We start from the raw sequence: 20,165 nt of genomic DNA, 5'->3' as shown, positions 1-20,165 counted from the left end.
GAAAGGAAATGTGGTAAAAATAACATTCATTATTGCTAAGCATAAGAATATTTATGTATTAAACCATATTTATTATTGCTCAGTTGGAAAGAATAATTAAACCAAATTTCATCAGACAAGCTGTATCTTATAATTTCTGTGTTGCAACCTCTAAAGAGCAGCGCCAGGAGAGTGAGGGAAACGCTTATTCCATTCTAATTGGTGACTGTTAGACTACATCTGGATCCTGTGTCCAGTTTTGGGTCCTCAGTGTTAGAAAGACATGACAAACTGCAGGGATTTTGGCAAGGGGCTATTAAGATGCCTAGGGGTTGGAGAACTTGCTCTTTGTGGGGAGACTGAGGGTTTGCTCAGCAGAAAGGAGAAAAGGCTTTAGAAGGGGGGGTCTAATAGCAGCCTTCCCCTACCAGTTAGGAGGCCATCAGGAATATGGTACAGTGGTGCATGGCAGGGATACAACAGGCATACACAGAAATCCTTTTCTGTGCTAATATATTGAGAAGCTTTTTTACCGTAAGGACAGTTAGGAACTGGAAAAGGTTGCTCAGACAGATTGTGCTGCCTCCATCCTTGGAGGCTTCCAAAATACAGCTAAAGAAAGCCTTGAGTAACTTGTTCTGACTTCAAAGCTGGTGCTACTTTGAGCAGGATGTTGACGGGGAGATCTCCTAAGTTCTCTTTCTAACCTGAATGTTCTTACAATTCTGTAATCGTGTATTATTGATAGATGGCAAGTAGAAGAGATTTTGTTTTTGTTGTTGATCTAAACACTTCATACAAGGGCAAATATTAATTCACTAGCAATTTATCTTACAGGGGTTAGTGGAGACATTAGCTGGCACTATTTTTATTTAAAACTCAAAAACCTTTACAGGAAGCCTGAGAAGAGTTTTGTATCCTTGCTGCTTTTTAGGGCTGAGAGTTGCTAAGTTGTGGCTGTCAAACTGGCTGTCATGCTCTGCTACTTCTGGAAAGATAATACATAAAGCTGGTTAATTTTATTTTTTTCCTGAAAGGAATTTTTTTTCCCTCTTTTGTCGTTCTGCCTGGCAGATCTTACCTCGGGGCAGGGAGCTCTTTGCTTCGACAAGCTTTTATGGTCTCGTTACTTATTGTCTAACATGACAGTTGTGTTCTATCTAATAACTATGCTGAGAATAGTGATCAGAATTGAGGCTGGTTGTCTAAGGCATGCCACTGTTTTCTGTAATCTGTGTGTTTTTCTCTTGCATAAGAGAAAGCCATTAGGATACTGTCTGTCATTCAGCTTTGTCAGAATATGGACACTAGGACAGGTAAACGAAATGGCCTGGAAATCAAAATTGTTTTCAGCAGTTTGGTAGCGATGCAGTTCAGCTCTAGTCAGCCATTAACTGCAAACACATCAGGCTTATTTAGAAAGTCTGAAAATAATTTCTTTGGTTCAGTTTTCTCTCTAGCCATACTTATTGCTTGTGAAAAACACTAGATATAAATTTCTGTGAACCAAAGCTGAGAATAAATGGATTTTCCACCCCAAAGGTCTCTGCCCTAATTGAGGAGAACATATTCTGTGCAGTTTTGGGTCTCAGTATGACAAACAGGTTTTAGATCTTAAAGAACTTTGGACCTTCAGGGAGCTCTGTGAACAGCACTGCGATCTCAGCAAGATTTTGGAGTGTAATTTTAAGTCAGTTTGTGTAATGATGTTTTTTGCAGTATGTGTATTCATTATGAAATGTATTGAAATCTCACTTCATACAAACCGTTGAATGACAGATTACTGTTGCCCAAATGGTCTGCATCATTAATTGTGCAAACGGAAAGGCAGGATTCTGTCCTTGGAAATTCTGCAGGACAAGTATAGTTTCCGTGTCATAATTAATGTATCTGATGAATGGGATTCTGGCTGTTGTAATGAATTTCTTGCTCAGGAGAGGTATATGAACATTCACGCTTAGTGTTTATATTTTTAAACTGAGTAGAACTGATTTAAAAGAATTTTTTGAAAATAACTTGCAACATTTTTGGTTTTAATGAAAGGGGCCTAAATATTACAAAACCCATCAAGATAACCAGTAAGGTTTTCCACTTCCAATAAGATCCACTAGATGCCACTCTTAAGCGATCGGTGGTGAGATACTTCTGCTTAAAATACAATTAAGTATTTTCTGTTACTAAAAAAGAAAGTCTTCATTGCAGAAAAGAATTCACGGTGCTCAGATTGTAACTATGAGTTTCCAGGTTTCTTGGATGATTTATTTAAGGACCTAGATAAAATTACCTTGTGTTCAGATGGGTAGAACTACTTTTCAATGACTTATGAAGAGTTTGCAGGCAGTCAGCATTTCTAAAACAAATACCATTTAATCTCCTCAATGATTTTATGTATAAAGTCTCATTTAACTGAAAATGTTGACCTCTCATCAGTAAATAGTTTGGATGTGAGCAAGGTATTTTTTCAAAGTGTGGTTTCTGAATATAAAAGTATTTTGACAACAAATAGTAAATGTCCAACTTCCTCTGACTTCTTTTGGTGTTATCACTGGTTGTCTGATACGCTTCCTTAGTCTACTCTGATAATGAACAATTTTATGCTTAACAGTTGCAAGATTTTCACTTTGGCAGGATGTTTTCTGTACATGTACCACTTGTGTAAGTATTTGCAGTTGAACCAGGCTCTGTCCTTTGCAGTCCTGCTTCTGCGTTGGCTGGATCTTGTACTGGATCTTCTGTTTGTTATCAGCTTATTAAAGCGGACCTTGTGTCACCACAGAAATTTATGATTTCACTGAAAGATAAAGGTGGAAGGGTGGATGGTTTGTGTTGGAGTGTACAGTTTTTTAAATGAAAATAATATTTTAGATAGAATAATTAAAATAGGAGTATGGTTGGCCATTAAGTGGAACCTCTTTACAGAACTCAAAGAACTTTGCGGTTTCCTTCTGCAGGAGATGTGCTGTTTCTTTGCGTACAGACACAATGTCTTTCGCTCATGTGCCACTGACTGTATCATCACTGTTCTGACTTCTAATATTTCAGTCTGACTGCTAAAGTATGCTTCTCCTCTGAAAAAGATTTCCAGTATTGGTATCTGCTTATCATTCACAGGTTTGTTTTGTTTGTTTTGTGAATACTTGATGCCTTATTATCCCATGTTATTCCTTCTGCAGTGTTATGCCTTCTGTTTTTTGGTAGGTTGGTTGAGATAGCAGGAAACAGATTCCCTACTTACTTTGACTCAGATGAAAAGCTGTTCTGCATGACTCGTAGCATTCACCTGTATCAAGAGCTGACCTGTGGCAGTGTACTGAAAAGGTATTCTTTTCCAGAGTTGTTTTTTTTTTAAAAAAAAAGACCATTTTGACTGGATTGTCTATAACAGTATTTGTTTTATATCAAAGTTTTATGAAGAATAATTCATTTATTTGAGATCTTTTCATGTTGGTAACAGCATGGTCTCCAAGAAAATAAAATTGCCACAGAAAGACCGATGTTGGTCTTCTCGTTTCATAGCATATAACTAATCCAGTTGATGTTCTCTAATTTCTGAGAGGCAATTTAGATATCATCCAATCCCTGTAAGCCTTTAAAAGGGGAATTTCCATGTAACAGGTCTTATGTTGTCTTGGATTGTGGAGAGACCATAGTGGAAGAGTTAGATTTTCCATGAAATAGGATTTTACTTCACCAAAGCACAGTTTACTTCCAGGAAAACTGGGACCTATCCAGCAGCAGGAGGGAGGAATCACTTAGCAATCGTCAGCCTGAAAGCTTTTGTTAGCAGCGTTGTATTGGTGTGTTGTTACTTATGTTAATTTGTGAGCACATTCCACAGTGAAAATGAATGCAGTTATATTTTAGCATCATCTTGTGTATTTTATGTTAGTGAGAGGATTATTCTAAGAGTAGTTCATTCTTCTAGTGCAGCCCTATCAGAGGACAGCTAGTAGCATATTATTAATGGATTAGGTTTGGCATACTGTCTTTGGAGATATACAGAAATGGATTTGACCTTCTGCATATATAGACATCAAGGATTCTGGTGCTCACAATTGGATGCTGCTGCTGAGAGCAAAAAGGCAAAGTTTCAATGTCAACTTACTGTCTGCCATTCAGGGGTTGCATGGCTTAGTGTTGTTAATTAGAGGTTGTTCCAAACCTCTGTTTTGGAGAATATCTGCTTTGGGTTATGTGGCACTGTGGAGCCTTAGATTAACTTACAAATCTCTTTGATACATGCCGATGTTAGTGGAGATTGTGTGTGAGGGGGCGAAAAAGAGGGGCTGAGTTTCAAGATATTAAAGTAAACCTTCTATTTCAACAATTCAAGTTATAAAATGGTTATATGATATAAATAATGTTTTTGATGACTTTTTTGTTGTTCTGTCTTTCTCAGGATTATGTCTTTGGAAGAAGAAATTATTTCAAAGAAAGTTAAACTCATAATAATTGACTCTGTTGCTTCAGTTGTTAGAAAGGAGTTTGACACAAAACTCCAAGGCAACCTGGTAGAGAGAAGTAACTTTTTGGCTAGAGAAGCATCAGTGTTGAAGTATTTGGCAGAGGAGTTCTCAATACCAGTAAGTTGTTCCTACTTTCTTAAGTTTTTGCCTTACAGTATCAAGTAATAAAATCTGAGAAGAATGAAAATAACAGCAAGATGAAAACTAGAAAAAGCTTCCATCATGAATCTTCAAGCAGGTACCAGCTGGAAAATAGTTGGGAAATGGGGGAACAGTAACTATTCTACTTGGTGTTTTTAGTTGTTTGGGGTTTTTTAATTTATTTTTTTTTTATTTTTGACTTCAAATAAGGGTTTACAGGATCTCCATCTGTGTTTCAATGCATTGTTTTCTACTTTTTTCCTTAATTTTTTAAAATTTTTTTTATTTATTTTATTTTATTTTATTTTATTTTATTTTATTGCCATTAAATAATGCTTACTCGGTTCCCTTCTAATGCAATGCTCACTCTTACTTGTACAACTCTGACTACATGGAGATCTTTTTCTGCCTCTGTCCTTTCTGCTTAGGTTTATAGGGTCTCAAAAGACCTTGTGCTCTGGAACAGTGTAAATTCCTTTTGTGACTGATAGTGTATGCTAATTAATGCAGAAAGTAAGGTAACAGCTCAGCAAATCCTTTTCTATGGATTTGCTGATGAAATATCAAGGAAGACATGGACACTCTGTGCAGAGACCAGGTGGGACTGATGGAAGAGTGCTTTAGAAGGTTTAAGCTGTGTGAATGTGTGTTCCTTCACTATATGATCTGTGGAGGATCATATAAACTCAAAAGATGTCAGTGCGACTCAACTCTTATAAGAGAGAAGCTGTGGCAAGAACTTGAGTAAGACGGGTGAGGCCTTTTCCCTCTGATGCTCCTGAGGTCACAGCAGCTTATCATACCAGAAATACACACTTCAGAGGTGTGGAACTAGCTGACTTAGGAGAAATGCATTTCCTTCTGCCATGTAATTTCTGAAGACTTTTTATGGAGAAGATAAACCCTGCGTAACTGCCTTTAATGTTCAGGCAGAAAAAACGGTGTCCAAGTTAATGCACTCAGTAATTTTCATAGTGCTTTAAAAAGCCAGGAAAAATTGTGTGTAAGTATGTACGCGCTCGTATTCTGGGAAAATATTATGCAGGCCTTTGAAAAAGGGGAGAAATTTCATGGGAAGGTACTATTTTTCTCTATTTCTCCATTTTCGTCTCCTTTAGACACCCTCTTTCTGCCCTCCACCTTTGTTAAAATGTCAAATGGATTGAAACCTCTGACAGTTCTGGCTGCTGCCCTGTTTACAGTCAGAGGGACAGTGTTATATTCACGAAAGTCTTAGAGCTGGACAACATGAGGTAGCCTAAGATTGTGATCCTAGCTTATCCTATGAAAACAAAGCACAAATGTTTAAAGATTTCCATTACGTTAAAGCTGATGTTAGCTTTGAGGCACTTGTGATACCGAGTGTGCTACTCTGTCCTCGTTTCTCACTATGAACCCTTTGGTAAGGAGTTCTGGGGTCTTGGGCAGGAACTTGTGCTCTGGTAAAAGCTCTGTCTTTTTTAATCAGTCCATGAGATATCTTACCTTTTAAAGAAAATCTTTAAAGATCCACGTAATTACATGTAGATACACAAGACTGAGGACTTGTATATTTTCAAAGCACCTACCTTTTGATTAGGTTTATCAATTTATTCAATAGAAATCCAACTGTATTTTCATTTATTGTCATCTTTAACACACATTGCTTGTAGGTTGGTTCTGGAATATTTTAAAGATTTGTTAATTTCGTGTTACAAAATAAAGTGTAATAACTCCTGTTAGTTAAGAGTTCTAGAACGTCCTTGGCTAGAGACTTGGGTTCTTGCAAACATGGATCCCTATCCAAGGCTGTGTATAAATAACATGAAATTCCACCATCAGAGTTTGTTATGCATGTGGAAGTGTTGGTGCATACTAGAGAAATCTGCTGTTGCATGCATTGCATTAACCTCTGCTACTTGAGGTTACAGTGTATCCAAGGTTCTTATTGTAAATAACTGTGTTGGAATTATTTCAGATGTTTTTGCTAACCTAGAAAAGCATTAATATAAATTTGGGACTAAAAGAGCATAAATTGTAGTCCTGAAGCGATACATAATACTTATGGTAGAATCAGTGCAACTAAATACTGAGTTGGGCAACAAGTAGGGGACTCAGTCTGAGACTCTGAAAAAGATTTTGAGTTGATGACTGATAGGAATTGAACCTGAAGTCAATCCTTTTGGCTATAGTTAAAAAATCTGGTGAAAAACCAAGTAGTTGAGCAAGGGAATCAGACATCAGGAGGTTGTGTATTATCTATTTAGCTATAGCTGTTACTGGAGCAGTACATCTGATGTTAACAGTCCAGGGAGGATGTTGAGAAATCATCTTCCAGAGAATAGCCTTCAAAATGACTGGGAGAAAGGGAGAGCAATCTTAGTAATTAAGGCATAAGGTGTTTATTTTGCTTAGCTTAGCTAAGGTAGCGTTAAGGGTTTCTGCGTTAGTCAGTATGTACCTACTTGAGGAAGAGGAATTTGATAAAAGCAACCTTCTTTTCAGCTGACAAAGATATACCACACGGTTGTGTGGTTGGAAGCTGAATTAAGCAGGCTCAGACTTCAAATAAGATGTGTGTTCTTACTGGACTAATTAATCACTGGAATGCGTTATTAAACATAAATAGCTTCTAGTCACTGAGTGTTTTCAATTGGACTTTCATTTTTCCATTGCCTAAAAACAAATTTGGGGAAACCCTATACTACGTTTTTATGCTGGAATTCAAGCGAGTTTAATGCAGTTCCTTCTCTTGGCATTATAAACTCTCTAGCTATTTATAATTACATGTTCATGATGTCAGGGTGTTGAGTTTGATGTGCGAAAGTGTCCAGCGTTCATAGCTTTTATGGAGCACAAAGGGAGCTGTTTCAAATCGAAGTAGCTCTATACGGTATGAAGTATTCAGAAAAGACCTGACCATACCTGCCTTAAAACTGATGGTCATTCTTCAGTAACCTCTCAGCACGTCTGTTTTCAGTTTGCAAAATGGTAATAACCAGGCTGTTAGTTATGAGGATGCTATGAGGGCAGGGTCATTGCTATTGAGAAGGACACTTGTACTGTGTCCGTGAACAATGTTTAGATGTTCATTGGAAAGTAACATTTGCCATCCTCAGAATAAAAGTTAAGTAGTTATGTAGTGAATGAAACCTTAGTCCACCTTTTGAGATGAGAAAAAAATATTAAACATTCTTTGAATGGCATCGTCTTAGCCACTGAATGAAGCAAGTGAGAGAGTTGTGTGACAGTGAATTTTTGCTTGAATTTTTGTTTTTGAATGTTTTTGTTTGTAAAGTACAGAAAAACACAAAGCTTTTTTTTTTTTTAGATGTGTATTGACATTAGTAAAACATTTTGTGTCTCAAAGAGAAATGCCATGCTTGATTTCGTTTTTGGTCCCTTCTTCAACCTAACTTAGCAGTAAGACTAATTACATCCTGGGCTCTTTAAATGATGCCAGGGCAAGAAGCAGCACAGGGTTTGGATGGGTTCTGGTCTGTTGATGGGCCGCCTGGCAGCCAGACTGATGACTGAACAGTCACTGAAGCTTTTTCCATCATGAGGCACTGTGTAGCAGTGTCGCTTTTTCCCTGCACCCAGCCGTGACCAAAACCTACTTTTTTTCTGCCAGGTTTGATTCAAACTAGCGAGTTGGATCAAAAACAATTGCTAGAAACTGAAAAGGACAATTTGACTATAAATAGAACCACCCCTGTTTTGTTTCTGTACTCCAGTGAATGTGTAAAGCTATATGAAAAGTTTGCATGACATTTATCTGTTTTAAAACGTTGTACTTAACAGCATTTCAATCTGAGTGTTTTCTGTTAGAGAGTATGTTGATACTGTCTACCTGATTACACGTTTAAGCAGTAGTAATTAGTCCTGCATATTTCCTGTCTAGTTTGTTGACTTCCTTAGCCTCCTTAAAAAGAATAGAAAACAAAATACACTTAGGATTTTCTTTCTTCTCTTCTTCCATGTTCACAGGAAACTGTTATTAGTAAGTGGTATTCAGTAAAAGTAGTTTAGTGTTCATGCTGGCGGAGAGAGAAATGATACTTCCATTTCAGTGAAGAGTTAAAACTAAGACCCAGTATGACTAGAATTGTTCTTGGGGTTTAACTGCTTAAAGCTTGTTATTTGTAGAACCTGGTATTCTAGTTGTTAGTACATGAGAAAATGTGTGAAGCTGGCTAGACATCTCCATGGAAAAATACTCTAAAAGTGTCAGTTGCAAAACCAAACTGCTTTAAGTATTCTTTTAAGTGTCAATTTGAGACTGAAGATGAAACTTGCTTTGTAAATCCCTAAGGATAATCAAATTACAACACTGGTTGTCCTTTGTACTTTTGTCTAGGTTATGTTCTTAGATCTGTGAAGCAAACCTTTGTTATTTATGATCTGAGTGTTTGTTATCATTACTAGCAGCAAATGCATAATAGTATCTTTTGGTCTTTTTTTTTAAGAAAAATTGGGTTTTTTCCTAAGACTAAGAGATAGTTTTAGGAGGAAAGACTTTCATCTATCACTTGTGATCTATAGTGCAAATGAAAGACAAACCTTATGTAACTATTCTCTAAGGTTTTTATTTGCTATGCTAAGTAAGTCAACTTTATTTGCTATGCTAAGTAGTCAAGAAGTTCATAGTTTTCACAGGTAATATTTTTTCCTCTTTAAATGCCACAGGCTCCATTTGAGCACTAAAAATTCACTTTATCAGCATTGATAATATGAAAACATTTAAAACAATCGTAGTCGATTTTCTTTTCACACTCAATTCTCACATTTTTTGTTTCAGTGCTTCACACTCACTTATGCATTCTGCTCTGTAAACTTTATACCCAATCTTTTAATTTGCTTTGGAAAGCCAGATATTCATCTAAATTTGTTTGGTTTAGGTTGTGTAAGTTTTTTCTTCTCAAAATCAATTTATTTGTTCAAATTACTTGACAGCTGCAGTGCCTTTTCTGCTGTCTTTAGTTAAGTGTGTTTAATTGTATCATCGCAGCTTCCTGCGGTAAAGTGTCTCAAGACCTGTTGGCAAAGAAAGAATATTTGAATTTGTCAATTCTGTTTTCCTTTGTAAGCAAGGATTTCTATTTGGCCTCCTTAGTACTGTTTATTTTTTTTCCACATAGATGATTGCTTGTCAGCTCCTCCACCTTTTGCTACTGCTGTTCTGATATTTGACAATATTAGTTTATAGAGAGCTAAACAAATTCCGAAATGGAAGATTTTTGAAGAAAAGTTGTTTAAATGCCAGCTCTCTTTGAATTGGTAATAAATATATAGGGAGTTTGGAAAAATGGATAGTTGATTTCTTGTTGCAGTGTGTAACAACACTGTATGCTGACTTTTTCAAAACAATTGGAAATACATTAAACTTCCAGGTAAATTTGTCTGTTTCATGACTGTAAGCTGCTGAAATACTAACTTTGGTTTTATACTTCGATATTAAAAAGTATTTTTAATTCCAGTGTTACAGAAACAGTCGTTGAATTATCTTTGCAGGTTGTTTAAACCCTGAATAAGAATATTTTGGTGCGAAGAGGAATGCCTAACCTTGTCAAGTGAACTTCGTAATTTTAAGAACAGTTTGCGAAACAAACAAAACATTTTATGTTAAATTTCCTCCCATGCTATACTGAGCAATATTTTTGTGCCCAAAGCTGAGTCTATAGTTTTGTGTTTTTAATGAAATATTCTAGTGTTACCCTTTCCTTTCTTAGAAAAAACTGCTTAGTGTAAGAATTTCACATGTGAGTACTGTTGGTTGTAGGGTGTGGTTGAGAATGCCTTTTGTGTTATCATTTAATTAGGAAAACAAAATGGTTAAAGGGCACTTACAAACCAGAGTTCTTTCTTTGCCCTCACTAGAACTTCATAAACCCAGTTTTTGTCGGCACATTTTTTATGTTTCAGTTATCCCTCTGCTCCACAGTACTGAGCAAAAAATAGTTTTGATAAAAGGGAGTTAATCGTACTGCTAAGTGTTGTTACAGTGGCAAAGTTAGATGGTTTTGTCTTCTTGTGTGGCTGTTAAAAATTTTCCTTGGAAGGCACAACTTTGTTTTAGTTTAAAATGACTGGTTAAAATGTAAGTTATAACTATCTTCAGTACTGCTGCCATCTGTGTACTTTTTTTATATGTGCCTGGAGAATATATGTTTCTGCAGTTTATGGCCCAACACAGTGTTCCTTTTGGACTGACTGTGCTCATAAAAAGTTTAATACTGCTGAGGAAAAGGAATGAGAAATGGTAGAGCAGAGTTTCCTGTTTTCATGTGGTAGTGAAGTATAGAAAAGGAGGTAGTTTAAAGTTATATGATACTGGAATTCAGTTTTCTTTTTCTTTTGAAGTATTCCTTCCATTGCTTTTTCCATTTTACAGTGCAAGTGACTTTGCCAAAAGCTATCATTCTGCACAATTGCACATATGAAATTATGTAGAAGGTAGGCACCAGGATTAAGATACAGGAGAGGGAGTTGAGGGGAATGAGATTTTATTACCAGATTTGGTTTTGATCTGCTACACGATCATGGGCAATGCTTGCTGTAAAGCAGGGCAGACACTTTCCCTGATAGCTGCCTTGGCTTAAGTTTCTGAAAGACTTAATCCAAAATAAATTAGCAATTTCTTGTGTCTTCTGAGCCTCATTCTCATTACATTTCTCTGAGTTTCCTTCAGCTGATATACATTATCTCGAAAGTGAGCTGCCCCAAACTGAGGCGGTATTTCCAAATGAGTCTCACCCAATGTTTAGGTTCTCTCCATAGACAAGGATTTCTTCCCATGCCTTGTAGGACATACTCTTGTTTATGCATCACAGTACACAGGTTGCTTTCGTTGCAACAGCCCGTTGTTGTTGATTTACCATTCATTAAAACCCTGGATCCTGCATCTGCTGACTTGATCACTTAGCTAGTTGCTCCTCCTTCTAATGTGTTATTTTTCCTGACTCGTCAACATGATTTTGAATTCTAACATGTTTTAGTGTACTTTTAGTTTCCTCGCTGCTTTCCTGTTTTTGCAAGGAAAATGGTCATTCTTTCTATTGCAAATTCTTTGTGTAACTATTGTAACCAGACTTCAAGGAGACTATACCATTTTGTTCTATAAGAGATCTTAAACACTGGCAACTGCTAGGTGTCATTTTTCAATAAGCTTTGCATCTACCCTGCAATAGATTTTTCTAGGTTATATTTCTGTAGTTTAAGTAACACACGTATATAGAAGTTCTGTTGCTAAAATAAGAATACAGGTGGTTATTCCCCCCCGCCCCCAGCCCTGTCATGTTATTCTGTATATGCTGTAGAAAAAACAGTAATGGTACTAAAGGGCTTTTTATACCTTTTTTGGGAGTTCAGGTTTTGGTGAGATGTAATGTTTTTACTGTGTGAAAAATTGCCTGAACCTTTAGGCCAGTAATCTGTTTGAGACTCTGCAAAGAAATACTTAAGTTTTGAGTATTCCATTCCTTACACGTGTTTTCTTGTGTCATCTTCTTGTCCTTTCCTTTTATGTAAACGATAGGTTCTCTAGGAATATTTCTGCATTTGCATAATATGTAACTGAAAGTGACTCCAGTCTCTAAAAAGACAGCAATACAAAGAATAGTTGACCAGATTACAAACTGTAGGAAAAAACTTACCTGTATGAGCTCAGTATAGACTAATTAGTGGTTTGATTTCCAAATTCTCTGAAGTTTATTTGCTTTATGGTTGCTCAGCCCTAGGGCTCCTGGGACTAAAGTGGGCCTGCTCTGTGACTGTTATTCCTAAATAATATTGTACCAGCCTCTTGAGGTGTAAAGGGATGGGAGTAAGAGGAAATTAAGATTGGGCAATGCATATGTCTGTTACCGTACAGCTGTGCCCAGAGATCAAAAGTAAAATCTTTGCTTGGAAACTGGTAGTAGTAGATATGATTGTATCACCTCCCTCTTTGTGTCTACATGACTGCTTTGTGAGAATATTGCACTGTGTGGAACGGGGTGCACTGCTGGGGCTGTTTTTTCATGAAGTATGATCTGGAAGCTTTGTGATGCAATCTGTTTGCTGCTCTTAACTGCAGAACTTAACTGCCATCTTCAGTGCAACATTTCCTCTTCTTCCACACGTGGTTGGATGGTAGTAACAGACAACCAGACCAAACTGTTGCAGCTAGATGGCTGATGATCCTGTGCTGCCTTGAAAACAGGAATATCTAGGTTTACAGGATAGGTTTTTCACTCTGCACTAGTTTTTCAGTCTGCACTGTTTTCTTCTATTGTTAAGGCTCTTGTGCATTAGAAGATTTGTGTGTTTTACTCTGTTTTCCCTGTTTTGCTTGGAGTTAGAATTTGTGAGCTGTGACGTAGGGTCTCCTAAGCGTCTTCATTCTGAGTTTTCTACAGTAAAACTCCACTGTCCTTATTGAAAACATGTATGTTTTGTATCATTGTTCACTGAAGTTGCAGTTGATTTATTCATCCTAATTTTCTCTTTAAAGAAGGAAGCCCATGATTTTGACAGAAAGCATTTTAATTAGTTTGGCAGAATTTCAGTATAATCAAACTGATGCGGACTCTTTCCAAATACATATTCCAATGATAATCTACGTGATTTCGGTAACCTCATCAAAACTATCATGTTGTCTTTCAATAAAATGCATAGCTACATCTTATTTGAGAATAGTAGTTCAGTTAAAAAATTCTAGGTAAACAGAATTAGATTTAGAGGTTTGTTAAATAAAACTGAGTAGTAGTCATCTGCAGACATTTAAGTAGATGGGAATGAATGAGAAGTTGCTTTTTGTTGGTAAGACTACATGTGAATTTCAGTAAGATAGTATCTCTCCTCCCCCCAGTACTCTGTTAAATGTTTTTGGTACTCCAATTTGGATAAGTTGCATTGCCTACTCCAGAATACAAATCACTTCCTTTGTTTTTAGAGTGTAGTATTTTCACACTTTAATTTTTTATTTGTCATATCTCGGATTTCTAACCTGTGGCAGAGAGTGCTTTTCTTTTCAATGATACCTGAGGTCTTGACTGGATTCTTGACAGACTGTGGTCTGTCACATTTTCCATGATGTGCTGGTTAGCAAAATCACCTCTAATACATGAACCAAACACTGGCGTGTGTGTCATGCTAAGGCTGACGTGCATTGGGTTTGTATAACTTTATCTGGTTGCATGGAAGAGCTACGTGTCATGGCCTTTCCTGACATTGTAATGTAAATAGTAACTCCTGGATAGAGAGCGCAAAGTTTTCGAGGTGGCCTCCATGCAGAGCATATGAGCAGAATTACTATACTATGTATTAGAACAGATATGTTCTGTTTTGCTTCTGTGATGCCCCTAAAATGAAAGTGCTAGAAGCAGACAGAAGCTGCTGAAACAATTTGTGAAGCCTGCTCCTGCTTGCCATATTTTCAAGGAGCAGATTTGCAATAGTAAAGGAGACCGTTGTTGGCCAGCAATACTGTTTTGGGCTTGGCAGCAGTGCTTCCTGCTGTGCCTCCTTTTTCAGTTGGCTTAAGGAGAAGTCACAGAAGAGAGGAACCAGCAAAGCGATGAAGCTGCTGCCGGGGAATCCACTGACCTGCAGCCTATTCTGTTGTCCCAAGGAATGAAGGCCACCAGATACAAGCTGCAAGCAGAATAAATTAGCTGTGCAAATCACAAGTGGCACGTGCGTAACAAGTTACTTGAAGCCTGCATTACATAGAGTTTGAGTAGTCCAAAATCAAGGGGTGGTCAACCAACGTCAGAGATTAGACAAGAACAAGAGGACAGTACATACTTTTTTCCTTCCTACATACATTGTAATTTGTTTCAGTATAGAGCTTGCAACTGGTTCATACCTGTTGATAAGCACAAACAAGGATGTAAACCAGCTGAAAAGCAACCCAGAAAAAAATGTAGTAGGCAGTTGTTGTGCAGCTGAACAGGCACTAGTGTAGGCAGAAAGGAGGGGCAGGAATGTGTGGTTTCTGGCAGCAGCACAGATTTTCAATGTAAAAATGCCTCTTCAGGAAAAAGGGTAAATATGAGTAAAAATGCTAACTAGGATTAGCAATGTTGTTAATTGGAACAAGCAAAGAAAAAAATGTGTTAGATGCTTGGAATACACTTCGAAATTTTAACAGCTTTAGGAAGGATTCTGTTACATACCATTATTATGATGCTTTGTACTTTGACTAAAGGTGAGCAAATGCCTAGCTTCATGCAGCTTATTCTTACATTGCTGTACAGCACCATAATATGCTGTGTTTGGAGCTGTACTATATCCATGCATAATAAATTATAGCTAAGGTCAGAAATTATGCTGAATAGTAGATTTTCAAACCACAGTATTTCTTCCTGTGCTTAAATTCGGAATGAAATATATAACAAACCATAAAATAGCTGGTACAGTTCATAACATGCTTGCATTCCTTCATTATTAATGGTTTCATATCTGTCAGTATGCTATGGCTAGACCATTAGCCAAGTTTTGCAGCTGCTGCTTTGCAGGTCTGTAGAATATAGTTATCTCCAGCTCCTGTTTTTACTTTGCCAATAAGGAAATTTTGCCAAGAACTTAAACTGTCCAACACTAACTTCAGTTCTAGGTGAAAGTCTATGATCTTGATTTAACTTACTTGGCCTTTGGTGCTTTTCCTGTTACTTCTTTTGTTTGAACTACATTGGTCACAGAGGTTGTTTCAAGTAATAGCAGTTTTTTTAATCTCATTAGAGGTTCTGCTCATAGTGGTTGTAGTCCTGTATTTTTCTAGTTCTATTTTTAAGAATGTTTTGTGCAAATTATAATTGTTGCTTTGATCTGAACGTAGACCCCCTGGAGAAGTCTGTTTGGAGGCGAATGGGTCTGTGAGTGGTGTGTGTGGGCTTTTTTGATTCCCTTCATTAGAATGTGAATGAAGGTGAATATTCGTTGCAGGAAAGCTGCTATTGATGTAGAAAGTAGTGTGTATGTAGAAATCCAAACTGTTTTGTGCACGATACTGAACAGTTATTGGAGAATAACAACCGGGACTATTGCTAGATTAAAGTAGTTTGATACGAGTTACTTGGAGATGTAAGGTTTCTTGAAGTATTTGTATGATCCAGTACTTGTGTGTTTTTGTGTGCTTTTTTAATTCCAGTACTCTCAAATTCCAAACACCACTGTTTAAATCACAATAGATACCTGCTTTCTCTCCTATTTTTGGTGCCAAATAAAATTGTTAACAGAAATATGAAACTTCTAAATGATAAACTAATATTTGTGTATATTACAAGGTTCTGTCTCCTAGAATAACTTTATTTATGCTTATAAGGTGTAATGAAGTCTTTGCCATCTTATAAACCCCAGTGCTAGGGGATAAATAAATTGCATTTTGCATGCTTGACTGTCCCATCAGCATCCAGTCCAGTCATTCACCTGTAACTAGACCACTACTATGTCAAACCTCTCACCTGTTTACTACAGTGGCTGCTGAAATGCATACCAAAAAGTTCTGTTTCAATTGATTTCCGAAGCCTTAAACTTATTATTTTCATGCCAAGAGCCAGCTATTAAACATTATTATAGCGTGATAGCAGACTAGTCTGTTAGTAGCCTTGTATTTTAGTCGCCTTAATGTCTTGTTTGCTTGCTTTTTTTGATGTTGGAGATTCTGCAGTGGGATTAGTTTGAAAGAATATCTGTCTTCTATTTGGTTATTTTAATACTCATTTTTACTTCAAGAGCTCTATTTGCCCTTAAACACTGCTATTTTTAATATTGTTTGAAGCTGTATTTGTGGTTCCTTCTGAAGGAATAATTGGCTAGCAATAATAGTGATGTGTTTCTCCTCTCAAGGACAAACCGTTTGTGCAGAAACCTGTACTATTTCTTCTTGGTCACTGCAATTGAATCCTTTGTCCTGATGCTAGAGGTAAGGTTTGCATACTGGTGAATATGTCAGGAATTGTTGGTACAGTGACCTAACATTTTTCATAGGTCCTCCCAAATGTAATGAGATACTTAAACAGATCTGTGAATCTGAGATCTGGAGTACGGTCAGCTACTGGATCTCTGTAAATGTCACAGAGTTGTTTGGAGTTAATGAATTCAGCCTGAATGCAAGGAGCTGCTTAAAAATGGGAACGTGGCCCTGCAGTTGTAGAGCCTTCTTGAATTTTGAGCAGAAAATGTGAGAATTTGTAGCCAGGTTTGCTGTGTCATCATTTGTGTGTCTGACAGATACTGCAGCTGATTCTGTTGACTGTAAATCTAGTATTTATGCAGAATTGGGGTTTTGTAGCTGTAATATTCCTCAGATGCTGAGAATATATTCTGGACCCCTCACCACAAGAAGGATGTTGAGGCTCTGGAGCATATCCAGAGAAGAGCAACAAAGCTGGTGAGGGGGCTGGAGAACAAGTCTTACGAGGAGCGGCTGAGAGAGCTGGGGTTGTTTAGCCTGGAGAAGAGGAGGCTGAGGGGAGACCTTATTACTCTCTACAACTGCCTGAAAGGAGGTTGTGGAGAGGAGGGAGCTGGCCTCTTCTCCCAAGTGACAGGGGACAGGACAAGAGGGAATGGCCTGAAGCTCCGTCAGGGGAGGTTCAGGTTGGATATCAGAAAAAAATTCTTCACAGTAAGAGTCATTGGGTACTGGAACAGGCTGCCCAGGGAGGTGGTCGAGTCGCCTTCCCTGGAGGTGTTTAAGGAACGGGTGGATGAAGTGCTGAGGGACATGGTTTAGGGAGTGTTAGGAATAGTTGGACTCGATGATCCAATGGGTCCTTTCCAACCTTGTGATTCTGTGATTCTGTGAATATCCAAAGAAATACCAGGTAATTAAGAACACTCATGTTACCCCAGTCCATCTGAAGGACAGACATCATTGATTCTCTTGGCATAGCAAACTGCCTTCTTTTCTATTAGTTGGATACATGGCACTTAATATTCTGTAGTTTAAGAAGTCATGTGAGTCATTGGTGTGTTTTAGGCAAACTATGGTTTAGATTGGGTCCATAAATTTTGCCATATGTGAAGAGAAAAAAAACAAGTAAAATTTCTGCAGAACCACACAAAGATGCCTGGTTTGTGACACTGTGGTGTCAGTGATCAATCGTATACGTTCTGTTCCTGGGCTCCAAAAATAGAGAAGCAATTACTGTGGCAGTTACTGTCACGTACTTCTTCCGTAAACTATGGATGGAATTGCAGTGTTAAGTTTTTTATCAATGCCAAAGTTTTTTGATAATCTGTACTGACACAGTCGATTACCTCAGAATATTTTAATTACTACAGCTTTTTTCTCACCTTCAGTACATATGCTTCCTCGTTTAGAGTTGTAACTGATGAGGTAAGGATAAGGTGAAGAAAGATTGATAGGGAGCAGTGTGAAAGGTTTTTATTAGCTCAGTTGATACAGTCAAGAAAAGGGAGAGCTTTTCACTAGAAATCTGAAGAGGGGCTTGGGAAAACCTGCTAGTCAGTTGGTACAATAAATGGGAATATTTCTGCCTGTACGCTTTCCCTCTCTAGTTTAGAGTCAGTAGAGTTACTAATGAGTAGGGACATTAAGCTTTCCTATTTTCTCTGAAAGTGTCACTTAACCTGGAAACTACTTTTATATTGAAATTGCTGGTTTATAATATGCTGTAAGACACCAAATGTTTATAATCCTTTGCATCACTTTGTATGTGAGGGCTTTAGCAAAGCGCACATTGTTGACATACTTAATCATTGTGCATTAATGAATTTTTTTTGGGGATACACTCTCCTGATGGAGACGTGGGAGTTCTAACAGAAGAATAGAGACAACAGAGTTTTTTATTAAAAAGAAATACTTGTAATACTACATTCTGGAGAGCAGAGAGTTTATAGCTTGTATTGATGACACTGAAATGCAAGCAGAAAGTTAACCCTCCTTCCCCCTTCCGGCATCAAACTGTAAAGCAATTGGAAGTGAAAACTGGCACGGTTCAAACCTCCCTTGAGTTTATCATCATCATGGTGGATATGTTCCTTGTTGTCTGTAGCAGCTGAGAACATCTGTCTTACTCCTAAATGTTTTCTTTTCCTCTACTTCAGTATGTACCTCAGAGAGATAGCTCCAATAGAGTCATGTTTTCTGGGTGATTATCTTTCATTCTTTTGTTTCTTTCTCTTATCTCCTCTAAAGGGATAAGAATTATCTAAAGAAGGGATGAGAATCCGGTTCAAAGACACCTTAAAATCTACTGTTTTGTTATCCCAGTCACGATTCTAAATAAAATTTCAGTATCAGAAGTGAGTTTTCCTTGGAAATAGCGATGAAAGTGGCAGCATAATTAAAGTTACACCTCTTTGTGTTAATTTCTTGCTAATCTTATATATTCGTCATTTTGTCTATTCAAGACTGAAGAGATGCTATCCACATTCTTTACAACAGCAGTCAATTTACAGTGCCTATTTAGTCACTGTTGAATTTCTTGGATTGTGTACATTTTCTGAAACGAACAATCTCGTTGTTGAGGTGAAAAAGTGAGACTGATAAATTCAGACTGTGCACATCAGATTTAGAACCACCACCATTTTATATTAGTGATTGAAAGTGAAATTTCATTAGTAAGTTTTTGACATAAGATGTGAGCTTTTCTATATATACCTCTACTTATTTATACAGACATAAATATATACCTTGTTACCTTCTTTGTTCTTACAGAAGCGTTTGTGCAGCTATATAGTGAATTGGAGTGGGGAACTGGTCCAGCTGAAAAGTGGTCATTCAGATTTTTTTTCCTGAATAACTTTTCACTTGAATTCAATATCCTCGTATCTTAACTTGTTCACTTGTATTCCACTGTAGTCCCTATACTCTTTACAAAAAACATCTGTGTGGCTAACCAGTCTTTATTTTTAAACTGTTATCCTTGTAGCACCTTGTGCTTCCTTGAATTTCGTTGCCACCTGTCCCCTGTTTTTTTTATTTTTGCAGTCTTTTGAGACCCTCTTGAGGGCTGATCCTGACCTGTCACATTTGATTCCTGCCGTTTATGGTGCTGATGCACAAGCATTTTGCTGCGACAGTGCAGGGGATTCTAGTGCTGCCACTAAACATTGTGCTGTGGTTTATCTGTTCCTCTCGCTAGAATGTGCTAATTGGACGAGCCCTGTGTTTTTCTACTCTATGGGTTAAGACTAGCCTTAAATGTATCAATTTTTCTCAGATTTCTTTTCTATATTGATACAATGAAACTTGGGGAAGGCAGGTAATTTGCAAGCAAATAATTTCCTCCAGAGTCTCTAATTATACTGAAACTACAGACACTGACTTTTGAGCCATGAGAACTTGAAGGTAGAATTAATTCCCTGTGCTGTATGCCATTGCAGTCCATTTTTTGTTTGTAATTTTAGATGTTGAAATATTAGTATTTATGTAAAAAATATTAACTATAGAAACATTTTGAAGAACTGCAAACAGATTTTATATTCTTGTGGGGTTTTTAGTTGCTTGTTCTGTGTAAATTGCATAAACACCCTGGCAATGTTGATGGAATGTGGGAATGATTTGTAAAGGAGCTGACTACCTTTTAAAAGAGGAATCACTGGTATTTTCTGCATTCCATGCCTGCCAAATACTGAGCATATAGA

General features: G+C 37.3%; 1 protein-coding gene across 15 annotated transcripts in view; it reads left to right on the top strand.

The window, feature by feature from the left end:
• RAD51B (RAD51 paralog B) overlaps nt 1-20,165 on the top strand; it is a 440,935-nt gene that overhangs the window by 64,159 nt on the left and 356,611 nt on the right. For all 15 annotated transcript variants that reach the window (XR_008450208.1, XM_054068926.1, XM_054068917.1 and 12 more), the window contains 2 exons: nt 3,178-3,297; nt 4,379-4,562. Coding sequence is in view for 14 of the 15 variants with exons in the window: in XM_054068926.1 (XP_053924901.1) it covers nt 3,178-3,297; nt 4,379-4,562 (304 nt within the window). In the remaining variant the exon portion in view is untranslated. The remainder of the gene's footprint in view (nt 1-3,177; nt 3,298-4,378; nt 4,563-20,165) is intronic.

This window comes from Cuculus canorus, chromosome 5, assembly GCF_017976375.1.
Source record: "Cuculus canorus isolate bCucCan1 chromosome 5, bCucCan1.pri, whole genome shotgun sequence".
Classification (NCBI taxonomy): Eukaryota; Metazoa; Chordata; class Aves; order Cuculiformes; family Cuculidae; genus Cuculus; species Cuculus canorus.
Note: the sequence above shows the minus strand (reverse complement) of the source record. Positions and strands in the feature narration are given on the sequence as shown.